This window comes from Lycium barbarum, chromosome 11 (genome assembly GCF_019175385.1).
Source record: "Lycium barbarum isolate Lr01 chromosome 11, ASM1917538v2, whole genome shotgun sequence".
Lineage (NCBI taxonomy): Eukaryota > Viridiplantae > Streptophyta > Magnoliopsida > Solanales > Solanaceae > Lycium > Lycium barbarum.
Genome location: NC_083347.1, coordinates 22,779,662 through 22,793,604, shown reverse-complemented (window position 1 = coordinate 22,793,604; position 13,943 = coordinate 22,779,662). Strand labels below are relative to the sequence as shown.

The 13,943-nt window shown below is 34.5% G+C and overlaps 2 protein-coding genes and 2 long non-coding RNA genes across 5 annotated transcripts; 2 read left to right on the top strand and 2 right to left on the bottom strand.

Annotated features, from left to right (window-relative positions):
• The first annotated feature begins 445 nt into the window (after window positions 1-445).
• On the top strand, window positions 446-1,326 carry LOC132619563 (uncharacterized). The gene is made up of 2 exons (XM_060334425.1): window positions 446-784; window positions 1,078-1,326. The coding sequence occupies exons 1-2, from the start codon at window positions 446-448 to the stop codon at window positions 1,324-1,326; spliced, it is 588 nt and encodes a 195-aa protein (XP_060190408.1).
• Window positions 1,327-2,001: 675 nt separating this feature from the next.
• LOC132619562 (uncharacterized) lies at window positions 2,002-4,857 on the bottom strand. The gene is made up of 7 exons (XM_060334424.1): window positions 4,740-4,857; window positions 3,994-4,643; window positions 3,757-3,904; window positions 3,301-3,309; window positions 2,767-3,029; window positions 2,448-2,678; window positions 2,002-2,356 (listed from the first exon to the last, which is right to left on the bottom strand). The coding sequence occupies exons 2-7, from the start codon at window positions 4,620-4,622 to the stop codon at window positions 2,131-2,133; spliced, it is 1,506 nt and encodes a 501-aa protein (XP_060190407.1). The 5' UTR covers window positions 4,623-4,643; window positions 4,740-4,857; the 3' UTR covers window positions 2,002-2,130.
• A 494-nt stretch (window positions 4,858-5,351) lies between these two features.
• LOC132618094 (uncharacterized) lies at window positions 5,352-5,808 on the bottom strand. Its single transcript, XR_009573955.1, has 3 exons — window positions 5,714-5,808; window positions 5,561-5,632; window positions 5,352-5,463 (listed from the first exon to the last, which is right to left on the bottom strand). It is a non-coding gene; the product is annotated as an uncharacterized LOC132618094 (long non-coding RNA).
• Window positions 5,809-9,171: 3,363 nt separating this feature from the next.
• LOC132616763 (uncharacterized) lies at window positions 9,172-13,684 on the top strand. 2 transcript variants are annotated; one of them, XR_009573394.1, is made up of 3 exons: window positions 9,174-9,691; window positions 12,210-12,966; window positions 13,076-13,684. It is a non-coding gene; the product is annotated as an uncharacterized LOC132616763 (long non-coding RNA). The 2 variants fall into 2 exon arrangements; XR_009573393.1 differs by having other exon boundaries at window positions 9,172-12,966.
• Window positions 13,685-13,943: the final 259 nt, after the last annotated feature.

Genomic DNA, 13,943 nt, shown 5'->3' with positions numbered 1-13,943 from the left:
TGGATGGTGCACATCTTAAATCAACGTATAATGGTACATTTGTGTCGGCAAGTACTTTGGATGGAGCAGGTATGTGTAATTCTATTCTATGAATGTTTTTTTATAAATACAACATTATGCTTATTGATTTGCAAATAAAGCTGCTAAAAACAAACTCTGGATGTATTGCTGGTGTAAATTTGTGAATATTATATGTTGAAATACACTGTAAATATGAGGTAAATATATTGTAAATATATATATTATTGTTTTATAAATGATGGTGCTAAAAATACAGTGTGAGATCAAATTCAGTTGAAATATGTGTTGAATATATTATAAATATATACTGATTTTTGTAGGTAATATCCTACCACTAGCGTATGGTGTGATAGATTCTGAGAATAATAAGTCGTGGACGTGGTTCTTTGAACTGTTCAAGCAAGCTTATGGTGTTAGGCAAAATATGTGTGTCGTGTCCGACAGACATGAAAGCATAATACACACAGTTTCTAAGGTGTATCCTACTGTTCCTCATTTGGCTTGTATATGGCATTTGTGGAAAAATGTGACAAAGCAATACACAACAAACAGTGAGGTGTTGAGTCCTATATTTTATTCACAAGCGAAAGCATACAGCCAGGATGAGTTCGATAAATTGATGGAGAAGATTGGGAATGTTGATATTCGGGTAAAACGATACCTAGAAGATGCTGGAAGAGATAAATGGTCTAGGCTTTATTCACCTGTTAATAGAGGATGGACAATGACTTCGAATATAGCCGAATGTATTAATGGAAAACTGGTTGCTGCAAGAGAGTTACATATTTTTGATTTCCTTGAAGAAGTGAGGAAGATGTTTGGTAGATGGAATTGGACAAATAGAAAAAATGGTACCTACACATTCACAACACTGATGAGGCGGTATCAAGAGATGTTGTCGATCAACGAGTACAAATCAATACGAATGAGGGTATCTTTGTTTGCAACACAAAAATTTAATCTATATTTTTACTATATGTAATGTATATTTATATATATTCCCAATATGGTAAAACTGCTCAGGTAATGCTTGTTTATTTGTTAAATGGTTCTCAGGTTGAAGCGTCAACTGAATATGTTTACACAGTGAATGATGGACCGAGGAGTTTCATAATAGATTTGAAGAAGAAAACTTGCAGCTGCAGGATGTTCCAACTGGACGAGATACCGTGTTCTCATGCATGGGCAGTATTGAAGAATAAAAATTTGACTGTTGATGTATATTGTTCGGATTTATTCAAGCTGGAAATAGTTGTGAACACATATGATGTGCCAGTTGATCCTCTTCCCGATGAGACCGAGTGAAATGTTCCTAAATGTGGACGCAGAAATTCCTGCGGTAAATGTGGACGTCTTGGTCATAATAGGCGTTCGTGTGATAATCCACCGCTCAATAAGAAGAATAAATAAGTCCATTTTGATTTTATTTGTTAAGACAATTCTACTTTAAATTTCAGTTAAAAATAAAAAATGAATTCATCTTGAATTCATATTATTCTAGTATGATTGTATTTCACATGGTTGAACATCCGATGTTTTTCAATGTAATGCTATATTGGTGGTTAAATGGTATTTGGAAAGTCTACTCTATGTTAACTGATTTGACCTTTTGTTTTGGATTTATGATTTAATAGTTGTATTTCGTATATATTTTGGCTATATTTTAGTTGCATTTTGTCTGATCTGGTAGATAATACTTATTCTGGTTTACTGTTAACTATATTTGATATATATTTTACATATATTTGAAGTGTATTTAGATGAAATTTTAAATTTTGTAACAAACTGTAATTTTAAAAATGGACTTATGGAATATATCTGAGTTATATTTTCTGTATATATCGACTGTATTTAAATGGTTATATATACTACTTTGTTAAATGAATACATTTCACAGATAATGAAAAATGGAATTTATGCATTGAAAAAATAACATACTTGAAAGAAACAACAATATAAAAACCATAAGGTGGTGTTCAATATTAATCATCCTAAAAAAGATTACTACACATGAAACAATATATCCAAAATGAAAAAACAGCAACAAAAGTCGCAACCAACTATGCTATTGTTCAACATGAAAATCAAAAACACAAATGAATTGGTGGCCTAATCAAGATCCTCTTTATCAACTGCATCGTAATCAACTGCCGGTCTAATTGGTCTTGGAGGCTGCTCGTTATCACTTGATGCATTGTTGTTTGACTTATCCCATGCATAGTCGCATAAAAGGGCACCGTATCTCATACGGAGTAACTTTGCATCGAATTCGGTTGGGATGACTGCACTTGAGCTCAAGTATTCAGCGAAGGCTGCCACATACACACCACAATCCCTGGAACAAAAATGATCAAAAAATTTACTTATCAAAACCCACGAAAAAAAAGATGTATTTTATTGTGTTTTTTATTGGAATAGATTCTTACATGCTAGAGGGAGCTTGTTGCGGGAGATTGTCTACATTCACAATGTCAAAGTTGTCGGTCTGTTCTCTATTTCTGTAAGAAGGATGTGTGACAAAATCTATATCCGCCTTCTTCTCATAGAAATCAGTCATTTGTAGACTATGTGTCACTAGAGTAGCCAACATTTTCACTCCGACTCTAACGACAGCATCATGCCCTGCAGCTCGGTATGAGTTGTATACGTAGATGGACCTGTTTGTAAAAAGAAAATATAAGAAAAAAAACAAACATATAAAATTTGTAGAAAAATGAATGATCTTTTCATTGGATGAGAGCAGACCTGTCAGTGAATGATATCACAACCAAAATCCAGTGATTTTCCTCTTTTATGTTGACAGGAATTAGTACGTTGTCAACAGTATACCATGGTACATTAGCCAACAGCCTGTGCCCGTTAATGTACTCACACAGTTCATCTTCCTTACTGGCGACACATGTGGATGAATCAGGGTTTTCCCAAGATTTGTAAATTTCAGCAACTAAAGTGTGAAAAATACAGCTGGCAGTGGTGAATCTATAGTTGATGTTATTGTGATACTTCCCCTTCTTGCGTAGGTAGTAGAAAATAACATCAATATGCTGTAAAAACATCAATTCAGTGACTATAATCAACACTACGTTCAAAAAAAATATTGCTGTATATATAGTAAATATAGTGAAATATACTCTTAAACATAGTAAAAATACAATTCTGTATACCTAGACAGTATTGTGCTCAACTAGTAAATTAATGTCTGTATATTAAATATAGTGCAAGTATAATGATGACAATATTCTAAAAATACAAGTTGTGACAATAAGTACCTAAACCTACTCCATCAACCTAAAACAATAAAAACATGGTTCAAATGAATTTAAAGGCATCAGCAAAACAGATACACATATACACATATATAGTACTGCTTTAAAAGTTAAAAGTTTCAGTTAAATATAGAGAAAATATATGGTAAATATGCCTGAAATATATTTTCAACAACAGAAACCGGATCATTAATTGGCAACCCAACTCCCTCAACCTAAAACAATAAAAACATGGTTCAAATGAATTTAAAGGCATCAGCAAAACAGATACACATATACACATATATAGTACTGCTTTAAAAGTTAAAAGATTCAGTTAAATATAGAGAAAATATATGGTAAATATGCCTGAAATATATTTTTTATTATATGTGTCAAATATAGTAAAAAATATACTCTAGATACATCACATTGTAATTCTATTATAAAACATAAAAAAATTAGATAACAAGCAGAAAGATATCAAAACCTCATCAGTCCAAAGTTGCCCATCCATAGATAACAAGTAGAACCAGTTTTTGTCGGCTACGGCTGTAACGCCTAAATGCAACCGAAGTTCGGCATCCACAGGATCGAGTCCATCCTTGTTCTTTCTGTAATGATTTTCATTTGGCTTCCTGTATATCAACAATGGAAAGAACATACGTTAAGTTTATTGATAATTGAATTCTGGAAAACTAAAAAAACAAGTTGTGACAATAAATACCTTTTGTCATGCGATTTCAACAGATCCTTCTCAAGCCACTTTTGATATTCTTGAAGAAACGAAATATCTAACGGGGCATTTATAGGGTGGTCAACAAATGGGTGTTTTTTCTGATAAATGCAAGGACCGATATTTTTGGCAGAAGAACCCGCTGAGCTGAAATTGGGATAATAAGGGGACAGGTTATATTTGCTTGGTTTCCTTTCTCGGGCAGCACCTGGATGCACAATGATCTGTTTTTCAGAGTTTGAAAACTGTGCAGTCTCACCACTTGAGCTTTGGCCCGCATTTGGTTGTACGGGAACTTGTTGTCCAGTTTCATCGCTTGAACTGTGGCCAACTATCGGTTGTACTCCAACTTGCTGTTCAGTTTCATTAGTTGAACTTTGTCCGGTTGTTGGTTGTACTCCAAGTTGGATTGGTATCTGAGAATCAGGAATCATCCACTGAGAGATGGTTACCGGGTTATTGTCCACATTCTGAGGAGTCCTTAAACTTGACAAATCGGTTTGATCATCGCGTGGTACTGGAGGAGGACCGAGAGGAATAACACATGCTAAAGGGCAGTTGATTAGCAAGTCCGCTACCATTTCCTCTGATGCGGTAAATTCAGCATTAGCATTCTCCATATCGCCGATTTGCTGAGATTCCTGAAATAAAAAACAAGAAAAAAACGACTGGTGTTTGTCAATTATTGCTTATCAAAATGACATTTCAGTACTTAAAAGCCACATTTCAGTACTTACATCAAAATTTAAATGGATTGGTGTTATGGGCACTCCATCTGTTTGTGCATCACTTTTAACTCCGGTTTCTTTATCCACATCAACAACAGAAACCGGATCATTAATTGGCAACCCAACTCCCTCAACATAAAACAATAAAAACATGGTTCAAATGAATTTAAAGGCATCAGCAAAACAGATACACATATACACATATATAATAGTGCTTTAAAAGTTAAAAGTTTCAGTTAAATATAGAGAAAATATATGGTAAATATGTCTGAAATATAGTAAACAGAAATCAGAATAAGTAACATTGAACATAATAATCAAAATACAATTAAAATACAGCCACAACATATATGAAAAACTAATATTAAAATATCAATCCAAAACAAATATAGCACTGCTAGTATATATAAACACAATCATAACAAAAATAGCACAAATAGATACATCAAAAAGAACACTACTAACAAATCACCATGTGAAAACTATATATGTAAATACACTATAGGTAATACAAAAACACAGCTAAAAATCCAATATTTTCACTTTGAATAATATACTGCAAATATAGAAAAGTGAAAGAAAAAATGAGTATCACTGGATGAATCCTGTGCGCGGAAGTGGCACCACCACCTTGATTCTCTTTGGTTGAAAGCTTTACTGCACCGCCACTTTGATTGCCTTGAGAAATCCCACCATCACTATGTAAGTCAGCTTTTAACATTGTGTCGCCGACCTTTAAAATTTTCCAAAAGAAAATATAAAGTCTTCCAATAAATATATCAAAATAACTTAAAAAGTAAATAATTTTCATTTTTAGTGTTGATTTTTACCTTATCTGGTGTTTGATTGCCCTTTATTGCATCTAACAACTTTTTGAAGTTGTTATCCATGTAGTCAAACACCTACAGTTTTGAAAGATAAAAAATAGAATTAGAATTGTTAATTACTTGACACAAGCAATATGAAGTAAACAAAACGCCTACTTCTTTCTTGAAAATCCGAATCTCTTCCCTTATCAGTTTAAACTCATCTGTTCGGGGTGCTGTAGGTGCATCTAGTTTCCTTGTCCCTTTTATCCCAGATTCCTTCCGTGATGGTTGTTTCCTGGAAGGAGGAACAGAAACTGGAAACTGCGTCCGTTTCTTGCCTCGCGGGGAATCAGAATTGGCACTCCTTTGTTGCTGTTTGCCACTGGACAGATGCGGTGGTGTGGTACTAAAATCATCGTAATCATCGTCTACCAAATCAGTACCATGTACACCATCAACTCCATGTTTGATGTCTGGTATATCATGTGCAACAGGAGGCAATTTAAGAGTTTCCAACTCATGGGGTGTTGGCACAACTTCCTCAAATCTACAGGACTATGAACAACAAAATATAGAAACTATATTACCGTATATATCTACATTGGTAACATACTAAAAATATGAGGAAAATATAGTCAAAATATATTGATCACAAATGACTTATTTCATAAATATAGACAAAATATAATCAAAATATAGCATGTAAAACAAACATATTAAAACAGTTAAATGGTAAAAGACACAAAACTGTTAAAAGACTGTTTTACCGGATTTTTATCGTCTCTGAACATGCCATCCATCAATCTCTTGAATTCTGATTTTCCTTCCGTAGTCCGCCAGTTCAAAATTCTAGGAATTAAATTTCCCGTCTTAACTGCAATGGTGGACGGGACTTTTGAGCAACATTCATACAACCATACTTGCATAGCAAGCGGCAAACCATGAATCCTATAATATTTCTTAAAACCAGCATATTTCTGTCCGATGCTTACAACCAACTCTCTAAACGAATCTTTACCCCAAGGATACTCATTATATCTCCCGTCCTCTACAACATCAAAATGGATCCTTGGTATGTTTGTTGAGTTCGGCTCACCACAATGTACCCACGTATTTATGAAATACAATATTGCCATCTTGACTGCGTCATCCCCTTTATCATCCCAGACAGTCTTGTTGAAACACTCAATAAGCTCGTGTCTTTTAACTGGCAATTGGTTCTCCTGATTTCTACCAAAATACTCAACCATGAGCCTATTCGGTTTTGAGTTATCATAAACAAAATCATTTTCATCAGATACACAATCTAGCCCAGTGATCAGTGCAAATTCTCTAAGGCCAAAACGCAGAACTTTACCATTTATTTCAAATGTAAAGCACCTATATGTACTGCCCCTAAGTTCTTTGACCATAAAGCACCGAAAAATCTGTGCTTGTACATCCAATTGCTGCATTCTAAGATATTTACCAAAACAAGAATTCCTAAACATATCCATCTGTGGATCTGTTATTTTGCCTCTAATATCTTGCATTACATTAACATTCGTGTATCTACACATAGATGGTGCCACAGCAGGGTGCTTGGTAATCAAAAATTTAGATACCTGAAACAAAATGCCAAAAAACACGTATGATTGACATATATCGACTGAATGTACTTAAAAATATACACAAAATAACTGTCAACAAAATAATAACTGAATGTACTTAAAAATCTTAAAAATCACTGTAATAACTGTCAACAAAATATACACAAAAATAACTGAATGTACTTAAAAAATCTTAAAAATCACAGTTATGGTGAAGAAAAATACACACAAAATAACTGAAGAAACATGTGTAAAAAAAACACAGAAATATACTTAAAATGCACATATAATATAGATCTGGTTAATTCACAGATCTGTAATAACTGAACTAAAAAAAAAAAGAACTAAATATACTGAAAATACAACAAAAACATACCTCTTCATCATCATCCTCATCCACATTACGTTTGGCTTTAGCAATTTTTTTGCCCCTAACATTAACAACATTGTCACCAGCCTTTCTCTTCTTTTGTTTCTCCATTTGAGAAACATTTTTCAATTTTTCTTGTTGTTTACTCTTCGAATCAACATATTCCTTAGAACGCCTAGGATCGTTAATTCTTTTTGAACGATTCTCAGCATAAGAGCCTGCAATGGCAGTTTCATGTTGAGAAATTCCCAAAGAAAAATTAGGAATCGCACATTCGGGTTCTATACCTGTATTTCTCATCGGAGTAGCAGCTTTCTTAGTCATTCCAATTGAATCTAAGAAAAAACAACCAAGAACAAACACTAATAGTTAATTACTTAGACTTGCATTCCTGATTCAAACGAAAAAAAAAAAACACCCAAAATATAGGTTAAATACACGATAAAAAATAAAAATCTGTATAGAATCTTACTTTATTTTGGGAATTAGATTTGAAACGTGAGAGAAATCAATGAATAATTAATTAGAGATAAAAAAGGAAGTTGAATAATTGAAAAACTGATTTGAAATTGGAGGAAAGTAATGGATATGGTGAATAATGGCGTGTATTTAGGAGGTAGGAGAGAGACACGTTTTTTTTTTTGCTTAAATTTAGGGAAGTGGGAAGTTATAAGATGAGTGGTAAAAACATGGTAGCTATGTGAAGTAAATATGATATATTTTAGCTACTAAATATAATTATTGAAAAGTTTAGTTATGTTCCATAAATAGGTAATAATGGAACCTATGCCAAGTAAATTTTACAACTTAAAACCTATGTTCTCAGCCAAACGACCACATCCCCTCCTTCTCTTTCTTCTATTTTCCTTTTTCGGAAAAGGGCCAAAACTACCTCTGAACTTTGAGAAATGATTTATTTATACCCTTCGTTATACTATTGGGTCAATTATGTCCTTACCGTTATACTATGGTCCAAATTTATCCCTAATCTAATTGGTCTGCCACGTGTCCTAATACTAGACGTTTTGCCCATCAACACAACCCCACCCCACCCCACATAATTTTTTAGTGATCTGCACCAAAGTGAGTAACAACATTGCTTTGGTTGACCCATTTACTCTCAGGAACTGTTTTCTGAACGCGAAACAGTATTGGAGGTCGTCTTTTAAGTCTCTATTTTCTAGTAGGCAGCTTGTGGAATATATAGTTCTAGATATTGAGGCTGTTTTTTCTCAGGTCAATATTGGTGGATCTAAGTATGCTTTGACAGATGCCCAAATAGCTCGTATATCTGATTTTGGGAAGAATGATATAATTTTCAATGTACGAACACATCTGGGCATCTTCTAAATCCTGGGGATAACGCACTTGGGTATGACTTATATATGTTGCTAATAGTAATGATAGTGAGCTGGACAAGTATAAAGGCTTTGAAGAGAAATGGCAGAAGAAGTGTGGGAAGCCTCGTTCATGGAAGCTGAAATCTCTCAATATGGAGGTCGTAAAAATGTAAAAGTTAGAGATGATGGAGGGACTGAGTATGATCAATTCTTAAGAGAACGGGTCGGGTTGAAAATTATTGCCGGGTGAAGATGGGAAAAACGTCTAGGATTAAGACACGTGGCAAACCGTTTAGATTAAGGATAAATTTGGTCCATAGTATAACGGTAAGAGCATAATTGGCCGAATAGTATAACAGTAAGGACATAATTAGCCTAATAGTATAACGAAGGTATAAATAAGTCATTTCTCAAAGTTCACGTAATTCCTTTTTTGATAAAGTTCTAGCTTCTCTTTTCTATAGACACAGATTTGTTCCTCTATTTTCTTGCTTTAAACAGGAGCCCCTCTGTCATGAACACAAAAGACCAAAATACTTTTCAAATTTCTGAGAGAAAATCAACTTTCAGAGATTGGATTTGATTTCAAAGGACTCTTTGATTTTCGTTTTGGAGCCATAAAATTTGAAGTCCGAAACCCTAACCTAGCTCTCCATCACCTATAAATACATCTCATTATCATCTGTTTGGGAGGAGGTTCTGGCCGCCACTTCTCTCTGGAAAAAAGATTATCTTCTCATCATTTTTTTTTCAAGGCACTTAGTATTCATTCCTTTGTTGTCTCAGATCTGAGCATCGTTCATTTTCGAGGGTGAGTCAGAGATCCAAAGCCCCGTTCACTGCACCGCAAAAGGTCGGCAAACTGTCCTTTCTTTTTTTTTTTGTAGTTTTCAACACATTTATGACTCTGCGTATATTGTGAAATATTGTTAGTTTCTTTCAGCTTGGTTTATTTTTATCCATGAAAAGAGATATCCAACATGTTTGTTTTAAATCTTTGGTGCTATGAGTATGGGTCGTTATTCTATGTTTTGCTATGAATCGTCATTTTGTGTTTGCTGCTTTATTAAGAATATTCATTAGCTGCTGCCCAAGTAAAAATTATGTTCCTAGGACTCATTTGTTTTTATAAGCATTAAAACTCTCAAAGAGCATGCTTTCACCTGAAGTTGATATATGAATGAGTGTTAGTCAATATAATTAAGTGTCGTTAATGGAATGAACGTATGGTCTTCTGTTCCCCATAATGTTGAGGCTCTAACATCATGTATTCCTTTTAATGTATTGATATACTTTCATTATTCTAGGTTGGACGCTATAGGATGTTTCTTTTTGTTATTAAGTTACAGTACAATCATTTAATGCAAGAGTTAGACAAGAAAATGGGAAGCCGGTCTATTAAAAGCCTAAATCTTTCCCTTGGTTTCTTTTTTTTCCTTTACTACATTAAATATGGTACACTATTTGGATATGTATAATTGAGCTTTCCTTGTTAAATGTTTAGAAACCATGTATTAGTAAGCCTTTCTTGGTTAATATGAAAATAGCATTGCTATAGGAAATAGATACAATCTGTTTCTCTTCTAATCTGTTGTAGATCTTCTCTCGACTTTTGTGTGCAAAGCTTTATTTACTGGATGATGAATGAAAACACTTGGTTTGTTGTATTTTTAAACGGTTCGCTGTGGTTCGGAACATCGAATGCAAAATTTGCCTCATGTTTGGCTTTGAGTGTTTTGAAGCATCTTCTAGGTGTTATAGTAATAAAATTGCATTTTTATTTTACTTTAACAGAAAAAAGTGGGTTGTGATGGTCTCTTGTTAGTGATTGTCCTCTTGTTTCACCCAGTAGGGGGTGATCTTTTGCTGATGATGCAATATCCTGGATCTAAGGACATATCTTTGTCACTTGTTATGTTTACTTGTTAGTTGTTACATATATTGTGTTCTGTTATGCCGTATCATAGTGTTGTTTCGGTCCTCATTATGTTAAAAATGAATATCCTGACGGCTGGTTTTAAAACAGTGAAGGACTAATCCTTTCTGGTTCTTTCCCCTTTTATATATCTTAGTAAAGCCAGTTGGACATTGTTGACCAACTTTCTCATGCTTTACTTAAATTCCCTTATGAGGTTGTCCTGCTAATCGTTATTTTCTCTTCTTTTACATGTACAATTCTCCGGAGCAAAATGGAGTCTTCATAAAAGACTCTCACCGTTGCATAGTCTCTTGCTGCCATTAGACATGGAATCAGCGTCTCCTTTTTAGTCACCTCTCTCGTTCCCTCCCAATGCATCCGAACAAAAAGAGAAGTGAAGCAAGGGGAAATATAGAACCCGCATCCGCTTCTTCGCTCACTTCTTGCCCTCTGAATAGAAGAAAGAGCATACTGTTGCATTTTAGATTATCCTATGATTAATTAATTGTTTTGCTTTCGTATTTGTGATTGTGTGTCTAATTTTAAGATTATTGGCCTTAGAAATCCTACGCTAGAGGGGGGTAATTGGTATATATTTTTATGAATCATTTTACAATTCCAAATGAGTCTAATTAGATTTAGGAGCAATCTAAATGGAATTTGATTTATCTCTTTCACGTGAAAGCAAAGGGGAATTTAGTCTCCGGCCAAAGTTAAAAGCTCTGAATGTTGGTTCAGTTGGCAAACCCTTTTTAAATACTTTCTTGCTGCCTATTTGTTTTTAAAACAAGTTAAAGACTTTTAAAACAGTTACCTAATTTTCTTTACAAGTTGACAAAAGGAAACGACCATTTTAAGTCTTTGTTTTTTTTATTTTCGAAAAAAAAAAGTCTTTTGAGTTTAAGATGGCTAATCTTACTTTCTTGAATAGGAAAACCATTTTATTAATTATAAGTCGCATCTTTCTTAATTCATTTTGGGCTTAAAAATGTTTTCTTAATTAATTACTCGTCTACTTGATATCTTAAGACAAATATTTATTTTGATTTCAATTCACCTAAGTTTGGCCGGTTAATCGTATTTAACGGACCTTAAAGGATGCTTAACACCTTTCCTTTAGGATAATTAGAACCCTTACTTAGAATCAAATAAGTTAAGTAGACCATTAATCGGAGTTAATTTTAAGCATTTATTTGGTTAAAATAGGTGCCCTAATTCATCGCAAAAGTAATTAGGTGGCGACTCTTTAAGTTAAATAATTAGGAATCACCAATATATTGTACTCCGCTTTGACCCGGTTAAAATGGGTATAACACTAGTACCACATGCCCCGTCGAGCCACGGGTGGAGGATGATCATGTTATTGCTCATGATAGACCAAGATGATTTATAAAGAAGCCCGCTCGATATGTTGACACTGATGATGATGGGCTTATTGCTTATGCTCTTGCAGCTGTACAAGAAATTCCCGAAGGAGTTGACCCTTCTACTTACTCTGAGGCAATTCTTGTCCTAATTCTTCAAATTGGTTAGTGGCTATGCAAGAAAAGATGGAAAGTTTGCACAAAAATAATACATAGGAGTTATGTGAGCTGCCCAAAGACCGTGGTGCATTGACTGCAAATATGGATCTACAAACTAAAAGATGGTATTCCCGGGGTTGAAGAAGCAAGATGGAAAGCTCGCTTAGTGGTTGGTGGTTGCCACCAAAAGGAAAGGTATTGACTTTAATGAAGTTTTCTCTCATGTTGTTCGCCATACCTCCATTAGAGTGTTACTTGTTATTGTTGCTCTTTTTGACTTGGAGTTGGAGCAACTTGGTGTTAAAACTGCGTTTCTTCATGAGAGTTAGAAGAAGAAATTTATATGAAGCAACCCGAAGGTTTTGTTGTTCCTGGCAAGGAGCAATTTGTTTGTCAGTTGAAAAGATCTCTTTATGGCCTTAAACAAGCTCCAAGACAGTGGTGCAAAAGGTTTGATTCCTTAATGACTGGGCAAGACTACACACGTAGTAAGTATGATAATTGTATGTATTTTCGACAGTTTTCTGGTGGTTCCTTCGTTTACTTGTTGTTATATGTTGATTGCCTCTAAAGACAAGTCTTTGATCAATAAGTTAAAATCTCAACTTAATTCTAAGTTTGAGATGAAGGACCTTGGTGTAGCTAAGAAGATTCTAGGTATGGAGATTCACAGGGATCGAAAAGCTGGTAAGTGATGTGTTGCGGATTTGTGGCACATTTGACGCCTTTTTACTATGAATTTTGGGTGTTCTCAAGTAAGTCTGGTTCATTTTAATGTGTTTTTGTTGTGTTTTAGGAAGGCGATGACCCAAAAGCAAAAACAAAGAAAAAAGAAAAAAAATTGCCCACGAATGAAGATTCGAAGGTCCGTCGATCCATCCTTTGGGGCGTCGATAAGTTAAATTTTCCAGTGATAGCCTAAGTTGAAGAGGACAAAGGACGGAGCGATCGACGGAGCGTCGACTGGATCGACGTTTCGTCATTTGTCTCGTAAAACAGACTTGTCCACTAGAAGAGAGAAAGACGAAAGAATCGACGGAGCATCGAACTGATCGACGACACCGTCGACTGGACCATCAAACTGAAGAACTAAAAGACGAAGGATCGACGGTCCGTCGATTCTGCCACCAGAGGCAGTTTTGCCAATTGCTGATGTGCGTTTTTTGGAGTCTATTTAAAGAATATTTTAGGTTTTTGTACACATCAGATTTCTCTCCAACATTTAACACTTTTTTCATTGGTGGATGAGCATTGAATACACCACTTTTGGAGCTTAGTGAAGACAAAAACATTCCTTTCTCACCATCTTTATTAAAATTTGTAAGCTTTATGTCTCCATTATTGCTTACTACTTTTGTGACCTACATGTGTGAGTAGTTTCTTTAATTAAAGTTGTGGACCCAAATGATGCGTGTTATGTAATGGGTGTCTAACATTACATATATATATATATATATATATAATGGGTTGTGATGTGTTTTATTATTTCTCATATTCATTGTTAGTTGATGGTTGCAAACACTTACTTATCCACAAACCCTAGTTTTATTTGGAAAGATGAACTAGGGTTTGAGTTGAAATAATATAACAAGGACTCGGGGTGCTAACCCTCGTTTAATGAACTCACTTAGGGATAAGATGAGTTCTACTTGGCATATTTAATC